Source organism: Staurois parvus, unplaced genomic scaffold (assembly GCF_062004578.1).
Source record: "Staurois parvus isolate SC_StPar_1 unplaced genomic scaffold, SC_StPar_1.0 ptg000422l, whole genome shotgun sequence".
Taxonomy (NCBI): domain Eukaryota; kingdom Metazoa; phylum Chordata; class Amphibia; order Anura; family Ranidae; genus Staurois; species Staurois parvus.
Genome location: NW_028318218.1, coordinates 7,824,886 through 7,851,239, shown reverse-complemented (window position 1 = coordinate 7,851,239; position 26,354 = coordinate 7,824,886). Strand labels below are relative to the sequence as shown.

At 41.2% G+C, this 26,354-nt stretch overlaps 1 protein-coding gene across 1 annotated transcript in view; it reads left to right on the top strand.

Annotated features, from left to right (window-relative positions):
* The window catches only part of CWF19L2 (CWF19 like cell cycle control factor 2), a 249,787-nt gene that overhangs the window by 116,960 nt on the left and 106,473 nt on the right, over positions 1-26,354 (top strand). The window contains exons 11-12 of the mRNA XM_089687297.1: positions 2,874-2,999; positions 15,347-15,484. Coding sequence (XP_089543423.1) covers positions 2,874-2,999; positions 15,347-15,484 — 264 coding nt within the window. The remainder of the gene's footprint in view (positions 1-2,873; positions 3,000-15,346; positions 15,485-26,354) is intronic.

The window sequence follows — 26,354 nt, the reverse complement described above, 5'->3', positions numbered from 1 at the left end:
TAAAAATGGTGCATTTACAAATATGTGCATAAGCAAAAAATTGTGCAAACCGTGTGCTTCAAAATAAGAATAAAGTGCAATCAAAAAATGAGAATAAAGTGCAATAAAAATCACTCCAATCATCTATTATAAATAATGATAAATCCAAAGTAAGATAAAGTGTCCAAATGCAACAAAAAGACTAACAATCTTCATGCATGTGTCACACGTGTCCACACTGTGTGAATCCAAACTTTGGCCGTGATGGCTCCTCACCTCTTTGCCAAGACCCTACAGGGTCAGCTCGCTTTACAACAGGACACCCTTTAGATGACTCACCAGGACCTTCCCCGCCTCTTACACTCTAACAGCGATCTCCTCCTCGGTTCATATACAAACAAAAACTCACATAGTGTAATCCTGTTTATTAGGTCAGTAGATATATAGTAAAATTGCCCACTCACATTTAAAATCGTCTTGTAACAAGCCTTCAGTACCCCATGCTATGAATCTCCTGCATGGGTATATGCATACAGGGGTTTCAAATATGGCCGCCACGCCGGAAATGACGTCAACGCGCTCCCAGAATCCTCCTCGCGTTCCGACGCGTTGCGTCACGGTAACACGTGACTTCCTCAGGGTTCATAAGTACATCTCTTTCTCCTATTGATTCTTTGTAGCGGTGACTGGAAGTAGCTGCTGCAGGTTGAGTTCTGTTGAAGGTCTGTTGAGGAGAAATCCATTGCATTGACTTTTTGAACAAGGGTAGAGGAACAAGTAACTAAAAGTACCGAAGTGGACTGATCTTTTAATTCTTTTTCAGATGGATGGTTTGCATTTTAGAAAAGAGGACAAGGTGCAATAATTACTTTCTTCTTTGTAAATTCCATGTCACAGCCTGCATAGTATTCAATGGTTATTGTAGCATTGTTTTTAGATGTCCTGTTCCTTTGCCTTTTTTCTGGCCAATGGCTGAAATAAATGGTACAACTCCTCCTGCTGAGCATCCCTTTTTTTATATTTTACTTGTCTTCTCCCAGCATTGTGTTGTTGGTTCTCTCACCCCCTAAAATAATCCTATACATGCAGATGACAAAAGAAGGGGTTCATAGTAAAAAAGGGGGGTGAGGAGATGAGATTTGTTTCATAAAGCAGGCAGCAGAGATTGATCTCTGCAACAAGAAAAGGACACACTGCATGAAAGCAACAATAAATCACCAGTACATAGTTGGTCACTATATTGTCTTGGTGAAAGAGCCCTACAAGGCCCCAAAACATTGACATGTATGCTGTGATAAATCTTTTCACAATAATGTGAGATTAGCATATCGGGTATCTAGTGACTTTCTGCTGTTTGTGCTCAGTAAGGCTGGCCATACACTATACAATTTTCAGTCCAATTTCTGCCCAATTTCCTTTAGGTTTACCTTCAACTGTGTAGTGCAAGGACCTTCCTTATTGCATACAATTGAGGGTGCTGTTTGAGTTTGACCTCCTATTATATGGTTTTTGGTAAATCTAAAGCAAAAATCTCAAGAAAATTGTCTAATGTATGGCCAGCCTAAGTTGCAGGCTGAGGGCTATGCAGCACATAAAGACACTTTGCATGACAGAGAGGACACTTGCAGCTCCGGACCGCCAGAAGATTCAATAGAACGTTGTGGGTCTGGTACACAGCAATTTAAATAGGCATTCAATTGTGTCAGCAATAGGATTTGTGCTCATCAAAATTCAAAGTAATCTTTTATAAAAATAGCTGGCAGAAACAAATTGCATTCCAAAACGTTTTGTGCTAGGCACAGCGCTTTCCCAAAGAATGCATTCTTTCAGAAAGTAACTGTGCCTAGTGCAAAACATGTCAGAATGGAAGTTGTTCCTGCTGGCTGTTAGAATAAAGGAAGATTTTTTGCATCTTGGTGTGCAACATTGCTGATGCAATTGATTGCTTCGGTGGGGCAGAGCCTAGCCAGCAACTGAGAAGTGATTGTGGCATGTGGAGCCTCATCTTGCCGGGAGCAGGATGTGGAATATTTGTCACCGGATGAATTTAAATAAATAACTAAAATCTTACTGAGCCCGGAGTTCAGCTTCAACTTTTTTTTTCCAGGAAAGATAAAAATATAACTGCCAACGCGTAGGGACCCAATCATTTTGTTTAAAGGGCAAAAACAGAGTGAGATTCATTAGGTTTAAATGTTAAACACTTTCTGCATTGAATAATTTAATAAGCACTTCAGAAAGAAAAAGTCCAGCTTTATGGCTTAAATACTTTATGCAAATGTTTAGTGCACACTGTTCTTCCACCTTGAATGCTTCATTACAAATGTGAGGTCTTCTGCATCAGGCAGGGAACATTGCTGACTGGGAAAAATGAGCTGTTAAGGAGACTCTTTCATAACAATGCAATAAAGGATGGAGATCAGAAAACATAGTATACGCTTTATACCCTGTATACTTTGACAGTTTTTAGGACGTATATTGTATGTCTAAAGTCTGCAGCTAGTTTCTATGTTAGGTGACCTCACTACCCAGCTGAGAGGCTTGGAAGCAGCAGGGGCAGAGCTGAGCTCTGTCTTCTCTAAAAAAAAACCTGCTCTCAGAGAATATGGGGGTTGCCATTACTGACACATCCTTCTAAAAATGTTTTGTTGTCTGGCTGTCTAATAGGCAGTATTTTCTCAGTCACTGACTTGCCAATATGCAGATTTTGTTATTCTGACTTCTTTGGGTACATACTTATCCCAGGTCAGCATGGACATGCTAGAACCCCCCTAAATTTGTCTCAGTATTGGTTTCCTTCAAAAGGAGCAGGCTCAACCTGTGGAATTGGAATACAGTCTGACTGCAATAAATGTTTTTTTTCTTTTTTTTTCATTTTGATTATTTTTTTATAGGAATCAAGCTCAAGAGAAGATCAAGAGGTTCTCCTTGTCAGAACAGATCAGTCAGGAAGAGCTTGGCCTGTAAACTCTTCTGGGGAACCAGCAGAACCAAAGGGAGGAAGAAGAAAGAGACAGATTGTAAATATTGTGTTATTTTATTATTTATTTATGTATGATTGTATTTTTATTTCTGCATATTGTGTTACCTAAAGACTTATAACAGCTGATAATATACTGCAAGGTGTAGTAAGCCAAAAAAGAAAGCAGATTTAATCATTCGTCTGTTTATTGCAATCCGAACCATAAAAGATGCTTTCTGATCAGATGCTGTATGTTTGTTGGTTTTTGCTTTAAAGATAACCTCCATGCAAAACATTACATAAGTTCCTGAAACTGTCTTGGTGTCAGCCACCTGACATTCTGAGAGGGAGGGACAGCACCATGAGCCAGTAAGGCTCTATTACATTGCCTGGTGCTGTCAGTCGAACTTGAATATGCACACAGGAGGGGACAGAAGAGCTAACCTTGACAATGTCCTTCTGCTCCCCTACTGTCCAGTCAGCAGGCCTGGGTGGGTTAGTGACAAAGCTGTATTCCTCAAATTTGGTGGAGAAAATCAAAGTTCTCAACCTTTTCTATCTTACATTGATGTTTACCATGGCTCTATGCTATGATGGCATGCATAGAAAGAAAGAGCAAATAGCGCCAATGGGGGACCTCAGAAGAGAAGGTAAGGCAAGGGACTGCTCTGTGTAATACGATCATAGACGAAGCATAACATTGGTTTTTATTTTAGCAAACAAAAAATGCGGCTTCGCAATCACTTTAATGTTTACATCACTAGGTAAAAAATTCATTTATAATTTTAAAGTTGTTGTAAACCTCTAAATGAAAAATGCACAACACATATCCTTCTATAGTATGTACTTGCCTCAGTCCAAAGCACTTTGTGTGATTACTATCTGCTCTCTCCTTCCTCTGCTATCTGCATGAGTCACTTCTGACAAGTTATGCCAAAATCCAGAATCCTGAGAGATGGCCCCATTCCCCCAGCACACAGAAGGCGATTGACAGTCTCAAGTGTGCATGATTCCCTATGAAATTGTGTAAACTGGAGGTGTCCCTTGACCCGTGTTTCAGATTTCGCTCAGCTACCAGCTCTGTACTGTGCTGTGTGTGATGTTAGATCCATGCCCCTGCCTTCTAGATCTGAAAAGTGCTGTGTAAAATGTGTGCTTTAGGAGGCTGTAGATAAACAGGTACAATTTATGTAGGAGGATTTGCTTTATCTGTGTGCATCAAGTGGGGCTAGTCAATTCAGTGAGTATATGTAAGTGTTAAACGTATATTTAGCAGTTTGTATACCAGTGTACAGAATATTACCTGTGTGAGCTCTAGGGTTCATCAGGCAGTAATTCAGGAGCCATATGTTAGCTACTTTTGATGTGAACTCATATCAGAACCCAGACTGCAGGTGACACAAGCAGGCTTCTACTCTTCTGGTTTCTGTGTTTTCTGGAGAGGAGTATGATTCCTCATCTGGATTTAAGGATTCCACACAGGAGGAATCCCAGTCATCAAAAATCTCTCCTAAGTTTAAAGATATTACTTCTATCCCTATTAATGCAGCACACACATGACTTGCCCTAGAGCAGCCTGCATTGACCCGGCCAAAGGTCACCGGTCTAGGTTGGTTAAAGATGTCAAAAACAAAGGAATGTGAAAAGGGATTCACAGAAAGCGGTTACATTATGGACAGAAAGTGATACTCAAAGTAATTAAAAAAATTATGCTTTATTACACAGTGCACATATGGACATATAAGGTAAATACCTCAGTTAGCCATCACCTCAGTATGAGATAATACATCAAAGTATGACCTAAAGTAAAGTGCTGCAAATATAGTGACACCTGGTCTAATACATTTGCAACACTGACACAATGGTTACACCGCCATGTAGGGGGTGTTTCAAAAAATTGTACCAAATGGCAAAGCAAGCAATGCAGTATAATGACTGATCATAAGTACCAGATAGTGGATATAGTAGCCCAATAATAACCTTAACATATATATAGAAATATATAGAGACAATCTACCTCTACAACCACTAGCTGGGTAATAACCAGATCAGGTAGTAGTTATAGCAGGCTTGATATGGAAAATGTAGATGGTGAGGTTTCAAACAGCAGCAATCATGTCCATAATACTTGATAAGATGAACTTGATAGCCATAGTATTGTCACCATGTGACTTCCACAATGTAGTAGAAATGGCAGGGCCCTGCCAATATGTAGAGGGGTTCTTCACCGCGACATGCGGGCTACACACCTCATTTATAATAATGCTGTGATGTAGAATACAGGAGCATCCTTGCCTGATAATAAACATGGGGTGCTGTGCACCTTTTAAGTAGTATAACACGATGTCCCCATCCTGAAATAGGTGACATATAGAAAGTCAGTGAGTTAGTCACTTTAAGTAGATAGGCAATGGCGTTGTGCTCCGTATTTACTTTTACATATGGTGAATATCACTCACCACCCATGCCTTAGGTGATATTCTTGCAAAGCTTCTCTTGTCAGGATAGCCGCCCATGGTCCTGGAGGCAGCTGCCACCATCGGGACTAGAAGCAGACGGGCTCCGCTCCCATCCTGGTACTCGACCAGCCTGATACCGACGAATGCCAGCGTGTATTACCGCATCCCCTGCAGGACTGCGTGTGTGGCGCCAAGGCGTCCGACCGGAAGAGATGTATCTGACGTGTGACGTCAACGCGTTTAGCCGATGGGCGTATCTGACTCAGCTTCCTCAGGACCAATGAGATGCCTGACAATACTATGGCTATCAAGTTCATCTTATCAAGTATTATGGACATGACTGCTGCTGTTTGAAACCTCACCACCTACATTTGCCATATCAAGCCTGCTATAACTACTACCTGTTCTGGTTATTACCCAGCTAGTGGTTGTAGAGGCAGATTGTCTCTATATATCTCTCTACAGTCACTATATACCTGTTATTATTGGGCTACTATATCCACTATCTGGTACTTATAATCAGCCATTGTACTGCATTGTTTTCTTTGCCATTTGGTACAGTTTTTTGATACACCGCCTACATGGCGGTGTAACCATTGTGTCAGTGTTGCAAATGTATTAGACCAGTTGGCACTATATTTGCAGCACTTTACTACTTTGACCGGTCATGACGTCTGTTTTTAAGTGATTTTAGTTCATACTTTGATGTATTATCTCATACTGAGGTGATGGCTAACTGAGGTATTTAGCTTATATGTCCATATGTGCACTGTGTAATAAAGCATACTTTTTTAATTACTTTGAGTATCGCTTTCTGTCCATAATGTAACCACTTTCTGTGAATCCCTTTTCACATCCCTTTGTTTTTGATGTTTGGTTTTTTGGTTACTGGGCAGATAATGTACGTTTAGCGATACGTGTTATTTATAAGCCCCTTATTTCCTAATTCTACCAGTGGTTAAAGATGTCTCAGCCAGCCAAAACATTCCCCATATACTTGCTTTTAGAGCCTGTTTTGTTCGGTGACTGGCCTCATCCTGAACTGATCTTCATTCCTCTCAAGTGTTTTGCTATGCAAAACCTATTCAGGAGGAGTTTCAATAGAAATGGACCATTCCTGTCATGGACCCAGCCATTTCCAGACCATAATGGTCCCATTTATAAATGACCCTGTTTTTAAGGATCCTACAGATAGGAGGTTAGACGCCATCTTCAAGGCCTTGTATAGCTCTGGCTAGTCCTTCTATGCAACCTTCCCATTGGGACCATGTCTGTTTTGTTAGACTTTAGTTGCCTTGTCCAAACACATGGATCCTGACTCCATTTTAATATCTGTCTGGGTAGATACTACCAAGTATCAAGAATGACCCCCCCCCTTTATGCACATATGCAAGGTATCCAAATGTTGGTCTATGGAAATGCAGTGCAAGAAGCGTCTCCTCAAGATGTGGCTTGGTAGACAATACCTAATTGGTGACGTTTGGAACAATTACATCAAGCAAACCTTTGACTTTTGAGATGAAGAAGATTCCCCTTTTTTTTTCTCAGGCCGTCAGGTTCAAGCACAGCTCCCAAAACTGCGATCTCTAGACCCGTGAAATTCATCATCTTTTCTCTCGGGAATTATTGCCCTGATTCCTGAAAAGTAGAAGTTTCAGAGGTTCTACTCCAACCTGCTCACTGTTAAGAAGACAAAGGAAGGCATGTGCCCCATTCTAGATTTGAAAAATTTTCAATAGGTTCCTTCAGGTTTAAAAAATTCTGTATGGAATCTGCCAGGTCAGATATTGTTTTTCTTCACACTGTGGCACACATTACCATATTTTGCTCTTCCTTTTGGCCTATGCACAGCACCTCAGGTCTTCACCAAGGTGTTGGCTCCAGCTGGAGTCTCAGGGTGTCCCCAACATGGGATACCAAGTCAGTCCAGGCATTATCAATCATTATCCATTAGTTGGTGCAGACCCTGCAGAGATTAGGATGGATCCTAAACTTCCATACGTCAGTGCTGGAACTGACCCACCACTTGGAGTATCTGAGCTTGATTCTGGACCACAGGCTGGTCCAGGTTTTTTTTCCTTCCAGGCAAGCTTTGGGGACACCAGCCATCAAGCAGCATTCAAGATTGATTGGAACTCCATGTTCAGTCCCTATCCATAGTGCACATTCTAGGCATAGCAAATTGGCAGACACATTTTTCTAAATTGTCAGAATCTGGATCCAGAGTTATTTATTTTTTAAATAAGCATGAAGGACATTACTTACATTGAATGAGATGTTTCTCTTGTGCTGGTGGCTGCTGTCTTAAGTGAAATTTTCCATCCTCTTCCCTCCTCTCCCCCCCCCCCCACACCTCTGCAGCGGTAATCTTACTATATAATATGATATGTTAATTGAATGACTTTTTTAATACACAAACATATTTCACAGCACTTTTTAATCTTTAAACAAACCTGTGCTTCGCTAATCTCAGAGAGGCAACTGGAGTGAATTGAAGGCAAATACATGCTGCTGAGAAGAGCTAAACTAAATGAAGTCTGTTATTGTCTTGTGTGAGCAAAGTAGAGGACCTCTTTAGAACCTACATTTGGTTACATTTTTTTTTTTGTACCATGAGGATCAGTACTTATGTTAAATGAGAAGTTTCGCTTGCGCTGGTGGCTGCTGTATTGAAGTCTTCTGTTCTTTCCTTCCCCCCATACCCCCAAAGTAGGGTTAATACGAGGAGCTGGACATGTCACAGGCATTCGTAAAGAGTACTGACTTTGCCCACCCTTTTCTGCCCCACCCTCCATTCATAGAAGCTATACTAGAACTTCAATGACAGGTCCAGTGCCTCATATTAACCGCTGCAGCACAGGAAGATTATCACTGCAGGGGTATGGGGGGTGGCGTATGATAAACGATAACAGCTGCTATCAGGACAAGGAACAGTTATCATTCAATGTAAGTACTGTCCCTTGTGCTAATATAAAAAAGAAAGATTTAATGAAACATGCTTTAAAGAGGTCCTCTACTTTCTCACACAGGGCAATAAAACAGACTTCCTTTAATGTATCTCTTGGCAGCATGTACAGTACTTTTCATTTCACCCCATTTGCCTCTCTGAGATGAGCAAAGCATAGGTTTGCTTTAAGATTAAAAAGTGCTGTAAAATATGTTTGTGTATTAAAAATGTAATCTTCATTTAATATATCACATTATTATTAAAGTAAATCTGTGCTATTTCTAGACTAGGCAAACTGACACACAGGCGGCACAGCAGGTAACCTCCTCTTTATGCTTCTTTTCATGATCTGCTCAGGTTGATTTGCCTAGGTTTATGACAAGTTTACTTTTTGAAAACCAGACTTTCTCTTGATCTTATTTTTAAAACTAAGAAAAGTTCACATTAAGGGGAAAAAAAAGTATATTTTCACACCCACATATATTTAGCTTGAGTTCCTGGCCCAAGAGCTGTTCTAGGCCCCTCACTCCTGAGACTTTGAAACTGCAGATTTGGAGACTTATGGATGAAAAGTTGAGTTTAAAACACAACTCCAGCCAAAAGGTAAAGCCAAACTCTAGCTTTCTGCCACTTTAAAATAGTTTGTTTGGACCAAGCCGGTCCAATAAACTATTATTTTCACTAAAATGTGCACCCACTGGGTTAAGCTGTTTAAACTTCATTACGCATCAGCTCCATACAGCATATAACACTGCGTTCCAGCAGCAGGACAAGGACTTCCCGTCCCATTTCAAGAGCAAAATTGAGTGGGCCTGAGCTCTGCTTAGCCATTCACAAAAAGCTTTGTATTTTCTGTACAAGGCTCCTTCTGACTGGCTGAGGTGGAGATCATGACATTATCCACCTGGTGTGTCAGCTCAGTGGTCAAGTCGCCTTGCTGCCACATGTTGACATATATGCATATAGCCAGTGTTAAAATGTTTTATAAACTATAACAATTCACTTATCTTATTTGCTTCCTTTTGGTCTGTTTTATATTTGCATCTGTTTGGTAAGTGCAAAAAAAAAAAACAACCTGTTGATCTTCTCAGATCAAATCACATGACAAGTCGCATCAGTGCAAATGGGAGTTAAAAGGATAAAACGTGATGAAATGTGCACAAATTGCGGATGTGTAATCCATACGTTCTTCAAGCACAATGTTTTAAATTTCAGGAAACCCTTTTAAAGCTACACTCCAGGCAAACCACTAAACACACAAATGAAATATGTATATGAGAGCCATTTTACCTGCCAAAGAATTTTTATTTCTGTATATCCAGTCCTGTGATTTACACAGCTCTGCCACAGAACACAATCCTGTCTGGCAGAGCAGGAGACCTGATTTGCTAGAGTCAAGTAACGCTTACAGCCTTGTCTTGCCACATAGCCTGCAAGTGAGCACTATGACACAATGGACTCACTCATTCTGCTGATTCTTTCTCCCACATTCTGAGAGCTGCTGTACAGGGGTTTGGAAGATTCTGAAATGAGGTCAAATTCAGGTACTTTCACTGATTAGCACTTAACAAAAATACATGTAATGATGTATTAAAGAATAAGTGTACTTTCAGATCAAGTGCACTTATTCTTTTTGCCCCGTGTCCTGACCCTTAAGTGGAACTTTACTCTCTCAATCAACATTGACTCTTTTGAATTTCTTATGCTGCTAGCATTAGTAAAGAGATAGGAAGGTATATCATATTTATTTGTTTTAAACTGTTTTTACATATCTTCAGTTACTTCCTTGTTTCCGTGCCTAGGGAGATGTCCTACATCCCAGACGTATTCAGGAGGGGAGAAGGGGTTTTCTCAGCTAACCACAGCCCTCCTGTCTGCATGCCTAAGCTAAGGGCAGATTGATTCCAGGAAGTCATTGCTACATTAATCATCTGCCCTTTCTCAAGATGGCCTTGGCCAGAATTGCTAGGGGGTGTTTTTTTTTAATGATATCTCTGTAGAATAAAGCATGGAGACATGGAGGGATAGGGTAGTTTGATTTGAATATTAAAAATTAAATAAATTGTGCTTTTGGTGTGTGGTACTCAGATACAGTGTACTTCCACTTTAAAGCTGAACTCCAGATTTTGGTACACTTTACATAGTTCTTTGGGTCCAAGCTGGCCCAAACGAACTATGCCCCTCACTAACGTGAGGCTGCTGGATGTGCTGTATAAACTGTATGTAACGGATGCTACATACAGCATACAACACTGTGTTCTGGAGCGAGCCCAGACCTTCCTGGCTCAGCCAATCATAGGAAGCAATGTATTCTATCAATGAGTCAGAGGTTTTGACATCATCAGCCAGCCAAGCATTGTATTCATTGATAGAATATATTGCTTTCTATGAGAGGCTGAGCACCGCTCAGACAGACTCTACTGTGTTATAAGTCTGAGACAGGAAGGTCTTGGCTCACACTGGCTCATACTTTATATACCTACAGTTCATACAGCACATCCAGAAGCCTCACGTTAGTGAGGGAAATAGTTTGGGTTAGCTTGGTCCAAATAAACTATGTAAAGTCTACCAAAGGCTAGAGTTCAGCTTTAACTGTCCCACTTCCACAGATCCATACCTACTGAGATTGGTTGCCCATGGCCTTTTTTGGATTGCTTATATCCCTGTCAGGCTCCGCCCAACGGGATCTCTAGTGGTCCACAGAACGGGATTCCCCAGGACGCGGAGTCTAAGTCCCAGTCTGCCTTTTCACCAGAGCCCCTGATGGTGGGGATGGACTTGGTGCAAGACTGGAACCAGGTCGCGACCCCTGGGTGCACCGAACTATGGTAGAGGGGTCCCGCTGAGGGTATGTGCCCGGGATGAGCCTGCTGTGAAGGGGCTGACAGGTCCAGGTCCAAGCGGGATGGATGGATGACTGCCAGGAGTGAGCGTGGTCACACTAGCCGGGTCGGTAACAGTGGGGACAGGTGCGGTACCAAGCAGCAGACAAAGAGTAGTCAGGTCACACGCCGGGTTCAGTAACAGAGGGTCCAAATAATAGTAACGTCAGGCAGAGGAATGGTCAGGGACGAGCCAGGGGTCAGAGCAGGAGAAGGTCAGCATAGATCAGAACAGGCAGGGTTGGCAACAAGGAACGCACTTACAGGAACAAGACCTTGCGGCAATGAAGACATTGCCTGGCCAGTTTAAATAGCGCGCCCTGCACAGTCATTGGTTCCAGGCGCACGCCCACGTGCGCGAGTGCGCATGCGCTGCCGTAATTGCCACCGCGGACGCCCAGGTCCCAATGCCCGCACGCTGATGTGCCTGGGCGATCCGCGCATGCGCAGACTCGCACACCGCGGCGAAGACCGGGATCCCTGACAATCCCGTTCTGCAAGAAGGAGACTTGCAGTTTGGGATGTAAACAGTCCTTCAAGGCCACAGGCTAAGACCCTCGGTAAGTATGGATCTGTAGAGGATGAGGTTAGGACAGTTTAGGTCAGGGCATGGGGCAAAAAGAACAAATGCATTTGGTCTGAAAGTATACTTATTCTTTAATGGATGCAAATCTGTATTAATATGTATCTTTTTATCTGATTTGAATTAAACTTGAAGCAACCTTCATTGTGAAATAGTTTTCCTGCTTTTCTTTGAATGGTTCTGGCACTTCCCTGTAGGCTATAAAAGATCATCATAGTGATGAATAAGATCACCCAGCGTCTCAGCTCTTGTAGGCAGCTCTCTTTATGCTGCATGTTTTATCTTCCATGACACAGTGGCTCTTCACACCTAATGCATCACTGCGGCGGCAGCAGCAGCCTGCCCGTGTTGGTCCCCACAGTCCATAAAGCACACGCAGGCCTGGAAGCACGAGCTGCGGGGATGATTGGATGCAGAGGAAGGAGAATCTAAATTAACTTTTCCTTTCACACTCTGTATTAATATGAACAACTAATATTAATGTTCACTTTCTTTGAGGGCATTTTCATTTAAGTTTCCTCTCATGGGAAATAGGCTCATCAGCATGACTGGAATGTAGAGATTCTGATGCATGCAATATTAAGGATCTAATATGACTGGTGATGCAGTGCATCATTACAGAAATGTGGCATGCTAAGCTAGAGATATTATTTGGGGTTATTACCACCATATTTTTACTTACTGCCGAGTTGATATCTGGCTAAACTGGGTTTCTACAGTCCGTCTTTTTCATTTCATGTTAAAATAGTAATCCATTGATTGGGACTCTTCAGTGAATTTATACTTTGTGGTCCGCACATTATACACTCCCTTTGTTCTGATATATAAAGTGCAGACAGGCATTTAAAGTGTTACTAAACCCGGGACCCTGCATTCACTATATCTGGTCTCCAACAGTACACATAACATGGAAATGCAATTATTGTAGTAAATATAAACTGCTAAATACCATTTTCTCATCAGCAGTTAGAGCAGTCTTGTGACTTCTTCCATCAGTGTTCAGCAGAGCAGTGGTTAAAGCTTGTAGGAGGAGTTTTCTCTAGGAGGATGCAGAACCCCTGACCTCTCTCTGGGCAGTGCTGATTTGCTCTGTGCTGATCACATGCACTCTTTTAAGAAAAAAAACTCTTTAGCAATACACACCAAATTGAGCATGTGTAGTGTCTCCACACGATATGTCTTATCAGGAGATAAGAGGGGGGCGTTGGAAGAAGGGGAGGATCAGAGAAGTCAGGCTCAAACAGCATTTTTATACAATGCACAGGATTAACCCCTTAGGTTCCACTGTGAGTATAACAAGCATGCTTTACAACTTGTACAGACTTATTTTACAGTTGTGGGTTTAGCAACACTTTAACTGCTGTTCTGGGGACCCAGAAGCTTAGGGCCCAGGCTAAGGTTGGTGCAAGTGAGAGGAAAGGGAGACCTGCTACTCAAGTACCTACGGTCTTTTACAAGAGTCAGCAGCCTTTTCTACATTTGATGTCAATTTACAAGCATGCCATAGCTGTACAGTTTGTTTACAATTTTGGCACTTGTAGGTATACTGCTAATGGCAAGCTAAAATTATTTTCATGTCTCAAATAATTTTGTAGATATGTCCTTAACAGGGGCGGACTGACAACTCATGGGGCCCCTGTGTCCTTGCCCAAACTCAAAAAAGCCTATGAAAAAGGTACCAGGGGCATCTCATGGGGCCCCCTACTGACTCTGGGCCCTCGGGCACTGCCCGAGTTTCCAAATGGTCAGTCCGCCCCTGGTCCTTAACGATCTTCTAGGTGCCACTGAAAATGGCTTTGCATGCCAGCCCTGACACCCATGCTTTAGGTTGCTGACCCCTGGTCTTGCAGGACAATAGCAGTCAGATCTCCCTGCCTCTAAATCCATCTCTACATGGATCAAAATTCAGCCAGTTCAGCAGGGACCTGCTGAGATTTGTTCCATGTATGGGCAGGCTGATTGTTTCCAAGTCGATCCATCGTTCAACTAGGGTACAACCAGCCTGTCTGATTTTTTGACAATTGATTACTGCCAGTGGCTATAGTCACTAGCAGTAACTGTTGTGTTCTGCCTGCCTGGACTGTGCCCTGCTGCCCGCCACCAAAACACAATAGCGCTAATGGAAGCATTCCCCCATCAACACTGACTGCATTGATGGTGGAATTTAGCGATTTATCTTTCCTGCAAGCCGTGGTGGAAGGAAAAAAAATCGAGTAATCTATGGGCTGCTTTAGGTCTAGCAGGACACAGCAACAACAGCACTGTGAACAAAGGAGTTGCTGATGAAGAACACTTGAGTAATTTCTTCTTTGTCTACACTGATGTTATTGCTCTGTGTCCTGCTAGATCTTGGGAACTTGAGTATCAGATCTCCCTGCCTCTAACTTGCATCAACCTAAGGCTGAATCCTGAGGTTCTGGGGCCCATAATCCCTGTATTGTTACAGGGTAACAATATCCATGGGGACAAAGAGTTGCTTGCATGTCCTTCTCAATGTATAATGTGCTTATCAGTCAGTGTTCTACTGCTGCACCTGAGTGGTGTCCTGGTAAGTACTTTATCCATGCTGTGTTTAAAACAATTGTTATAGATTTTTTTTTATTTTTTATCTTAATTGTACAGCTTTGTTGTCTCACTTATTTAGCTTTATAAGTAACATTATCTGTTTAAATTTGGGAGCATTTTTTTTACCTCACTACAAGATGTCCCTCTCTTGCTACTGACATAGTGCTTACAAGACTCCTAAGTGAGCACTTCCAGACATCATTTTATGCCAACCCCACAAGCTGATAGTTTGCTGTCTCACTGTTGTCTCATACCTCAGAGACTTAGTCTCCAAAAAGCCTGAATCAAAGGTGGGAAGCCTGTACGAAGCAATTGAAGGCTGAGAGGAGCTGCAGTTGCTCATCGCTGTGCGTTTACATGTAGTAGGGACAGTTGGCAGTGTCTACGTCCAGGGCCGATAATCTGCCCCTATCTGCAGGTAATCACTGGCTGTGTGATTACATGCAAACAGCGGCGGACAGCTGAAGATCCTGTCGGCCTGTCATTGCTTTGCCCAGGCTATGCAGCCACAGTGGTCTAAAACCACCTGTGATTATAGCCACAAGGATCTGCTGCTGAACAATTTAGTGTGAATGAGGCATTGGGTTGTATGTATAGGTAAAGCTAGCTAATACAGAAGCACACTTAACCACAATAGTGAGTGATATGATGAATAAACCATTCATTGCATCTTGTATCTAAGCTCATTAGCTGCCTTATATAAAAATGTTGTGACTCATATTATATTTGGCTTGAAGTAGTTTGAAGACGTAACAGTAGTGCCCTGTTTATTATTATTATTATTATTAATTTATACAGGATTTATATAGCGCCAACAGTTTGTGCAGCGCTTTACAAATTGAAAGTAGACATTAAAAGTACAAAAGGAAACAGAGGGCCCTGCTGGTTAGAGCTTACTATCCAAGGGGCGGATTAAATATAATGTGATTCCTTTCTGTATTATTCAATATGTCTTTCTATGTGTTGCAGCTAGAGACACATGTTGACAAGGAGCGGGTTCGCTATTTTCATGATGATGACAACCAGAGTCTCCGTGATCTGGTGAAGAGAGAAAAGATGGGAACCGCTGAAGATCAGAATAAACTCTTTATGAGGATGGCTTCAAAGGTAATGTCAGACATCATTCACAATGTTCTCCATATTGGCCAATCAGTGATCACATGCAGAGTAGTAAGCAAGATGTCACTTCTGACATCATTGCTTTCTACTTGCGAAATGAATGATCACAGAGGTCACATGGTACAAGGCTATTTACAACAGCCTTGTACCATGTGACAAGCTGTGACCAAGCACAGCTCACACAGTATTTCTCAATGGCTGCAAGAATGCAGCTAGAGAGAAGGAATAAGTATTGCTTTTACAGCCTTTATGGGTGTAAAAGCAATCAGTGTAAAAAAAAAAAATCCTCATCACCCCCCACAAGTAGTACAGTGTCACCATGGTGACACTGTACTGCTAGGGTGACAGTATGTAAAAAAAAAACCAAATAATATTTAAAAAAAAAAAAATGTAAAAAAAAAAATTTTAATTATAATTTTTGGTTATAAACTAATTTGGGTTATTTTTATTTTTAACTAAAAAGATAACTGAATACATTTTGGCCAAGATGTATGATGAAATATTATTTATTTGCAAATTTTTATAAGAAAAACACTTTTTCAAAATTTTTTAACTTTTTCATTTACATGCTTAAAAAATTAAAAAAATTAAAAAATGCTTAAAAATTCACATGGGTACAGTGTTGCATGACCGCGCAATTGTCATTCAAAGTGTGATAGCACTGAAAGCTGAAAATTGGCCTGGACAGGAAGGGGGTAAAAGTGTCCGGACTTGAAGTGGTTAATATAGCGTTTGCTTGGAAAAATGGAAAGTGTAAAAAAAAAAAAGTCATTAAATAAATTTAAAAAAAAGGAAGCTGAAAGTGCCCCAACCACCCCCTGCTCGCAACGCATTGGCAAACGCATATGTAAGTCATGCCCACATATGTAAACGGTGTTCGCACAACACATCGCTGCGAACGTGAGACTCTGTAACTCTAAATTTGTAACCAATAAAAGCTTTTAAAGTGTCAGGTATCTATTTACTCAGCGTAACATCATCTTTTATATTTTACAAAAAAATTGGGTTATGTATTGTGTTTTGTTTTTTTTATTAACCACTTGCCCTTCAGAGGATTTACCTCCCTTCCTGACCAGGTCAATTTTTTATTTTAACTGACAATTGTGTGGTCATGCAACACTGTATATAAATGACATTTATGTCCTTTTTCCCCACAAATAGAGCTTTCTTTCGGTGGTATTTGATCACCTTTTGCGTTTTTTATTTTTCGCACTATAAACAAAAAAGAATGCCAATTTTGAAAAACAAACCCATATTTTTGACTTTTTGCTATTAAACGTCCAATGAAAAAATTAAATCAAATTTTAGCTTAAATTTAGGCCAAAATGTATTCTACTACATGCCTTTGTTAAAATAAATCCCAATACGTGTACATTAATTGGTTTACATGAAAGTTATAGTGTCTACAAATGGTATATATATTGGAATTTTTATTTAAATTTTTTTTTTTGTACTAGTAATAGCGGCGATCAGCGACTTATAGCAGGACTGCGGCGGGCATTCTGACACTGGGTGGGAAATTACTAACTGGCAATGACATCCCCAGTGGCACTAATACAGTGATCAGTGCTAATAAAAAGCACTGACACTGTACTAATGACACTGGGCGGGAAGGGGTTAACATTTGGGTGATAAAAGAGTTAACTGTGTGCTGTGTGTGTTTTACTATGTGTGCTGTTTTACCTTGGAGACATGCTGATTTGTATTTCCCTGTTGTGCAGAGAAATACAAAGTAGCATGTCCTTGCTGGCAGGAGAGAGACCTGTGTTGTTATACACAGGTCTCTCCCCTGTCAGCTTTGCACAGCAATCGCTGGGTGCCAGCGGGGAATCTCTGGCTGAGACCCAGTGATTGATATGCCTAGCCGCGAGTGGCATGTGCCAGAAAATGATTGGTCTTCAAGTGGCCTCTTTAATTTTTTTTTTTGTGTTTTGAACTTTATTGCTCTCACAAGGGATGAACAACATCCCTTGTAACAGCATGGGCTGTGACAGGTCCTCTTTATGGAGAGATCTGGGGTCTATTGGCCTTCAATGCAGTCTGCTTCCCTGGCCAGTTACAGCAAAGTAAACAGAGCCAAAACTGGAAGCCACTAAATCCTCGTCACTTCCGGTTTCTGACACCACACCGTGGGAGGAACAACATCATTTCCGCTCACTGTGTGCCTGAAGCCGGATGCTGCCAGTGGCATCTTTATCGGGCTTCCCATTTGTTTAGGAGAGCCTAGCAAAGGTGGTGGCGGGAGGGGAGAGTACCCCATTCTGCCACCTGTAAAAGTAATTCAGCGGCTCTTTAGCCACTCAGATTACTTTTACCAGCTTCAGAATCGCCAGCTGAAAACAATGATACCTCGGTCATCGCTGCAATGGTGACCAAGATATCCTTCCTATCAGCAACATACCGGTATGTTGCAGGATGGGAAGTGGCTAAAAGAGGGGTCAGGTGATGTAAACGATAAGAGTGATGAACTGATAGAGAAAGTAAAGTTTATTAGTAGATTTATGGTGTCATTGGAAGATGGCTTTTGCTCCTGTTCTTCACCTATATCCAATGAGGAGTTCTCTACAGATAGAACATGATCTGAAGCCATTTTTTACCCATCTCATTCACATTTGTGCAACAAGGAGTCCGTGTCTGTGTACAAACGGACACCATTTTGTTGAAGTCTACTAAAGCCTGACAAGCCAATCTGGTCTGTCTTGCACCAGTCTATTCACATGCTGATTCAACTAACACAGGTTTGGGGGGCACGTGTGTGGTATCATTTTCATTTTTTCTGGTTACATAGTTAAACCTTGCTGAGACTGCTCTTCCTTGTGAAATCCCAGTAAAAAAATGAGGATCTGAGGGTCTCTTGCCCTTCTCAATACAAGTCATCACACATCACATTTTCCTCTCCTAATGAAATGGGAACTTACGTTAATTTCTTGTACAGATTGCATGCTTTTAGAAATTATTTGGAAAACTGAACGCTCCCATCTTTCTGCAGCTGTGCAGTCATTGCTTATGATCAAGCCTGAGTTTGGCTAATGGTTTCTGACTGATGCCAAATGCATGAAATCATTACTAAGTACAGATGTCTTCGTTTTCACCGCACACCCCCTCAGTCACTGGAACATGTCATGAGGTCTGTGCATGGTTTTTAGTAAATTAAATCTCTTCTCCAGCAACATATTCCATCCGTGACTTGACTGGAGATCATCAGATTGTCCAAATAATTCAAGCTGTTATTTTCTCTTCTCGTCCCACATATCAGATGATACTTGCATAGACCTTTTATTATAAAACTGTCATTTTGTTTTCCATGCATTAAATCATTTTCATATGTAAATCCATGATGGTCCATTTTGCAAGTGAGAAATTGATGCTGGCGTGTATATTACGAGTTACTAGTTGGATTACCTTGGGTGTAGTGGCCGCCATTCTCTTGTACTGGCACACTCAGGACTGGCTAGTCGCTCTATATTCTGTACCCTTACTTTCTTTGCTGGGAATATTATTCTAGCAAATATTTTGGAGGAGGATGATGGGGGAGAGAATGCTGACTTTTTTGAAAGGTAAAGGTACATTCCAGGCAAGTGAGGGGATACAGACTACTGACTGGTCCATTACTCTTGTTCATCAATACATTTGGCATTCCCACTGTGTATCATTTTCATAATCTGTTTTTTGGGAACATCTGATTTTAAAACTGCAGTTTTGAATTCCAGGAATTTTCATCTCTGCCCCAAAGATTTTCTACATTGTACTTGCACATAAATAAGATTTCTTAGACATACAATATACATACTTTTTTGCTTCACCTCTACATGCAGAGAAATTTCACTCTAAAGGTGGCTGATTGGTAAGCGGTCACACTCCTTGCAAGAGGCAGTGAGCACTTTGCTCACTGTCCCTAAAAGGCTCATGGGAAATTAAAATAAATCTCTAGTCAAGGTAAAGTAAGATGATCTTCGGTCAGCTGTAAGAACCCAAATGGATTTTTTTTTTTTTTTATAACTGAAGTTCAGCTTTAATAGAGAGAGCAGCACTTGTACCAAAGAACATTTTCACTTTTGCATACACAGATTCAGGGCCATTGTAATGAAAATTCTGGAATGCAGAAATTTCATGCCTGACTAAAGTGAAGCCTTTATTGCCAAAGTCCAAGCAGATAATTATACATGGTTGAAAAAAATATTTGTGGAATTGTTTTATCTGTCAAAGGATCTATGATTTTGTTCAGAAAGTCTTTTGATCAAGAAAACCCCTGCCAGACAGCATAGTTAAGTCAGTACAAAATATATAAATATAGGGTGCTGCGCTCTAACACAAACCTATGCCTGCATGGTATATTAGAACCCAAACATGATTTTATGTACCGAATAATTTTAAGTCTGCATGATCTCTAAAACATAAATGTGCAAAAATATCGATGCTAATCCATACTTAAGTGACAGAAAATAAATAATTGTTGATGGTTTTAGAAAATAAAATAAAAAGTGAAAAATCAAAATATTAAGAGATGATGATAAATAATGAATTAAAAAATAATATATAAAGGTGAAAGTCCAAATGGAATGTGCCAAAAAAATGTCCTATCAATTTAAAATAGTGATATAATATAAATAAATAAAAAGTCCAATAAATTCCTCTGTAAAGACAAACGTACAGAGTTCAGCAGGTTGGTAACTTCAGTATACTCTCCTTCCAAACAGCTTATGGTTGTATAGGTGGAGTTGTGTAGAGAGGAAGCTGCCGTGTAAGCCTGTATGGTAATAAGGATCTCTCCCTCAGAGCACTCCTCAATCCAACTCTCTATTGTTCCTCGTATGGGCCATAGAAAAAAGAAAGGTATATAGTGTCTTATCATAGATAAAAGAATGACTTTATTGTGCGCCCATTATGCACTCACATTGTGAAAAACAATACACGCTTTTATGATAAAACCGCTGCCTGCGGTAGAAATCAGTCTCGTAGGTGTGCTTGCACACACTGTCAGTACTCACCGTATTAGGTAGTCTGATACGCGGTGACGTCACTGCCCCTCCCCAACGCGTTGCGCCACAGGGATTCGTAGCTTCGTCTGGGGGATCTAGTAAAAACATCTCCAGTGTCATCCCTGTATAAGGGAATGTGATTAGCATCTCTATTGAAACTGCTTGTATACCTAAAACTTTTTTTTAAGTTTTGAATAGAGTACAGAAGCTTTAGTACCTCAGTCTGGCTCTTCCTCTCAGTTTGTCTCCGTGACCATTTTCACTTTCACCAAAAATGATGGGATAGTCATCAGAATAGGAACAGAGGGGCAATCTCCCAATAAGAGCTGCTGTTTCAGTGACAACTGTGTCAGAAGTGATTTCCTCTCACTTTTGTTATGTCTTTGAGATCAGGTAGTGGAGGAAAATGTCTCCAATAGGATACAGCCAGCAAGAAAAAAATTGCGCCATTCGCCTCCTTAATACAAAAAAAAAAGTTTCTAAACATGGCTAAATTTAATGAACCCATATAAGTTATGTTATTTAAAGCAGTATGAAACCCAAAATCAAAAATGTAGTATATTGCAGCTTACCAATCATTCGATGTGGCTGTATTATTTTTCTTTTATTTGGCTTTTTCCATTTGTTTTCAGCTGGTGATCTGGCCAGTAGCATGCTTGAATGAGCACAAGAGGCACAGCAGATAGCAGCGTTGTCAGTCTGGGGGCAGGGTAATGTTAAATGTATTAACAGATTTAAAAACAGTAACAAATTGAAGCCAAACTCCAGCTACTATTTTATAGTCTTTACAGCAAACCGTTTTTCCTTTTGGGATAAGGTTTTACATAAATAAAAGCTGATCAATTTAACCACCCCTGCCAGTGTTAAATGGTTTGTCTCATCCCTGTATGCTGATGCATTGTGCTGGAGAGTTTGAGCATTTGTAAAACAAACTTGTTGGCTGGATTACCAGTTGAAAGCGGAAAGAAAGCATAAAAATGAAAATGAATGCAGCCAGCACATCTAAGAATTGGTAGGCTGCAATATGATAAATGTTTGCTTTTGGGTTTAATATTGCTTTAAAATCAATTCATGCATTGATACGTCATCTGATGAACATAAGCGCTGTCTACATGATCAACTGACTGTAAGAGACAAAAGGACATTGTGCAGGATTGTGACCCAGAAAAAGAAAACAACTGCTGCAAAAGTGACTGAATAGCTCAGTCTCAATCTTCCAAAGCCTGTGTCCATAAAATTATGCAGAGGGAACTCCAAAAAAAACGTTCACGGGTGAGCTGCAGTTACCAAATGACTAGTGACTGATATTAATGCTTAGAAGAGAGAATGGTGCAACACCCATAAATCATGGAGCATATATCAATGGAAGACTGTAATATGGTCCAATGAATCAAGCTTCACACTGTTCCCAACCAGTGTCCGTGTTTACATGTTGCAAAATTATCCTAGGTTTACGATCATGACTGTCTTGTGCCAACGGTAAGGCATGGTGGTGGTGCAGTCATAGCTTGGTCACCTTTCATAAACTTGAAAGGTGGAGTCTCTGCTAGCGGCTATGTACAAATTTTGGCCAACTATGTGCACCCCATGATGCAGACATTGTTTCCCAAAGACGGTGCCATTTACCAAGACGATAATTCTCCAATTCACACAGCTGGTGTTGTCAAATTGTGGTTTGACGATTATGCAGACAAAGTCTTGCACCTTCCCTGGGCGCTGCAGATCGCTGAACCTCAGTATCATAGAGCTACTATGGTAAATTTTGGAGAACAACGTTTAGGCTCGTTTTCCGTCTCCGGCATCTCTGTAAGAACTGGAATGATTTTTTGCATGAAGAATGGTATTAGGTTCTATTATCTATCATCCAAGACTTACAGGTGAAACAGCTTACAGCTCATGATAACCCCAAATCCACAATCTCAGAAAATTAGAATGTTACATGCAATCAATAAAACAAGGATTGTACATAGAACAATATCAGACCTCTGAAAAGTAAAGGCATGCATATGTACTCAGTACTTGGTTTGGGCCCCTTTTGCAGCAATTACTGCCTCAATGCGGCGGGCATGGAAGCTATCAGCCTGTGGCACTGCTGAGGTGTTATGGAAGACCAGGATGCTTCAATAGCGGCATTCAGCTCTTCTGCATTGTTTGGTCTCATGTCTCTCATCTTTCTCTTGGCAATGCCCCATAGATTCTCTATGGGGTTCAAGTCAGGCGAGTTTGCTGGCCATTCAAGCACAGTAATCCCACGGTCATTAAACCATGTTTTGATGCTTTTGGCAGTGTGGGCAAGTGCCAAGTCCTGCTGGAAAATGAAGTCAGCATCCCCATAAATCTTGTCTGTGGAAGGAAGCATAAAGTGCTCCAAAATCTCCTGGTAGATGGCTGCATTGACCCTGGACTTAATGAAGCACAGTCGACCAACACCAGCAGATGACATGGCTCCCCAAATCAACACAGACTGTGGAAACTTCACACTGGACTTCAAGCATCTTGCAGTGTGTGCCTCTCCATTCGTCCGCCATACTCTGGGTCCTTGGTTTCCAAATGAGATGCAAAAGTTGCTCTCATCAGAAAAGAGGACTTTGGACCACTGAGCAACAGACCAGGTCTGTTTTTCTTTAGGCCATGTAAGACGCTTCTGATGTTGTTTGTTGTTCAGGAGCGGCTTGACAAGAGGAATACAACATTTGAAGACCATGTTCAGGATCCGCCTGTGTGTGGTGGCTCTTGATGCACTGACTCCAGCGTCAGTCCACTCCTTGTGAAAGTCCCCAACACTTTTGAATTGCCTTTTCCTGACAATCCTCTCCAGGCTGCGGTCATCCCTGCTGCTTGTGCACCTTTTTCTTCCACAGTTTTCCCTTCCACATAACTTTCTATTAATGTGCTTTGATCCAGCACTTTGGGAACATCCAACTTCTTTTGCAATTACCTTTTGAGGCTTTCCCTCCTTATGGAGGGTGTCTATGATGGTTTTCTGCACAACTGCCAGGTCAGCAGTCTTTCCCATGATTGTGATTCCTACTGAACCAGACTGAGAGACCATTTAAAGGCTCAGGAACCCTTTGCAGGTGTTATGGCTTAATTAGCTGATTAGAGTGGGACACTTTGAGCCTAGAATATTGCACCTTTTCACAATAGTCTAATTTTCTGAGATTGTGGATTTGGGGTTTTCATGAGCTGTAAGCCATAATCATCACAATTATGACAAATCACAGCTTGAACTATCTTGCTTTGTATGTAATGAGTCTATCTCATATATTAGTTTCACCTTTTAAATTGCATTACTGAAATAAATGAACTTCTGCACGATATTCTAATTTTTCGAGTTTCACCTGTATATTTGTCAATTCCCAGAAGAATTCAAGCCGTCTTGGATGCCAAAGGCAGTCCAACACTATATTAGGTAACTATTGAGTTCTTTTACCTGTTGTTTCCATAATTTTCTCTAATTCCCATACATGTCCTGTAATGCATATATGCCATTGGCAGTGTGACTGAGTCCTTAGTATAGTGCCCTTTCCACATCCTGTGCATTGATCTGAAATCACAAACAATCTTATCTTCAAACTATCTTCTGTGAACTTCAATTTCTTCTGCCTTCCCCCATGTAATGGAGATGAGGGGAGTAAGATGTGTTTATATTCATTAGGATGGCAGTCTGAGTGACTTGATAATAACCTAGTACTTCCAAATATAGAGGATAAGTGACTCTTTCCACTGCCTCCTTCAGTGCATTTTCAGGTGTCTTAGGAGCACATGGCACGTGTTGAGCCATTTACTCTTCAGTGCTTCCTGTTGTGCCTCCAGGATAGGAAGCAAAATCTCCCTAATTCAGTGTGGACCCACACCCTTTGCATTTATTACAGGCTCCATTCTTTTGGGAAGGCTTGGTAACTTGTGCCCATTCAGCAAAATGAACATTTGTGAGGTCAGATATTGATGCTGGATAAGAAAACCTTGCTCACATTTGGCGTTCCATATCATTCCAACATGTTCAGTAGGTTTGAAGTTAGGGTTCTGTGCATGTCACAAGGTTGAGGTTGGAAGTGCACAGTTTTCACATACTACCAACCAGTTAGTGTAGATGTGATGGATAACTGTCCAAAAATGTTGCCTGTATAGTGTCTTTAACCACTTAAGGGCCACGCCACCCGCAGTATACTGTGAACGGGCAGCCCGTACAGGCACAACAGTTCCTGTACACAGCAGGAGTTTGTCAGCAGGTCCAAGCCAATGATTTATGGCCAGGACCTGCTGTTCAGCTGTGTCAAATCACAGCCCAGAGCCCTGTGTTGACACAGTCAACACAATGCTCTGTACAGATGGAATGATCTCTTTGTTTGCAGGTACAAGGAACAAAGGGTTTTTTTTTTTTATAAAAAGTAGCACATATTACTTATTTTCACACTAGTTAGGCACGCATTAACCCCTTGATTACCGCAGATATTAACTCCTTCCCACCCAGTGTCATTCATACAGTAACAGTGTATATATTATTTTCACTGATCACTATTGGTCAGTGTCAGGTTGCCCTCCACGCTATCACAGTCCCACTATATATCAATGATCACTGTCATTAGTAGTATAAAAAATAAATAAAACATTCCATTATATATACCATAGTTTGTAGACGCTATAATGTTCATACAATCAGTATACACTTATTTGCATTCTATAGCAAAGACAGAATACATTTTTGCCTAAGTTTTTATGAAGAAATTTTAATTTTTAAAATTGGATATGTTATATAACAGAAAGTAAAAAAAATGTGGGGGTTTTTTGTTCATATAATAAAAAATAAAAAACCCAGTGGTGAACAAATACCACCAAAAAAGTTCTACAGTGAATGTCAGGAATGGACTCACCACAGGTGGTACTGGGGCTCACCTGACTTGTGGGCTGCAGTACCAGTGCTGGCCAGCAGGTGCTCTCAGCAGCCAGAATCTCACTCCTGCAGTCCAAGCCATCACCTGAGGCTGATTGCAGGAGGTGTATTTAAGCAATGGCCAGGCCTGCAGTCAGTGCCTTGGTGTTTGTTCCCATGAGCCCCTGTACCTCCATGCTGTCTGCTTCCTGCCTGATATTCCTGTCTGATCGTGACTCTGCTAGAACTCTGCCTGCACCGACCCCAGCTATTCCTGACCACTCTCCTGCCTGCTCCTTTGTACCTTGTCTGCCCGATAGCTACCGAACCAGCCTGCCTGACTGTGTCTGTGTTCCCGCACATACTGTGATTTGTTGGAGGTTTGGTTTTTGCACTGTGTGTTCTGTATAGTCTTAATAAATTATATTGTTTTACACCATACTTGAAGCCTGTGTTTCCCTGTGTCAGTCCACACATCTCTGTTCATACCTGGATCCCAGAAGTATTTGAACACCCTGCGATTTTGCAAGTTCTCCCACTTAGAAATCATGGAGGGGTCTGAAATTCACATTGTAGGTGCAATCCCACTCTGAGAGACAGAATTTAAAAAAAAATTCAGGAAATCACATTGTATGATTTTTAAAGAATTTATTTGTCTTGCACTGCTGAACATAAGTATTTGAACACCTGAGAAAATCAGTGTTAATATTTGGTACAGAAGCCTTTGTTTGCAATTACAGAGGTCAAACGTTTCCTGTAGTTCTTGACCAGGTTTGCACACACTGCATCAGGGATTTTGGCCCACTCCTCCACACAGATCTCCTCTAGATCTGTCAGGTTTCGGGGCTGTCGCTGAGCAACATGGAGTTTCAGCTCCCTCCAAAGATGTTCTATTTGATTGAGGTCTGGAGACTAGCTAGGCCACTCCAGAACCTTGATATGTTTCTTACGGAGCCACTCCTTGGTTATCCTGAGTGTGTGCTTCGGGTCGTTGTCATGTTGGAAG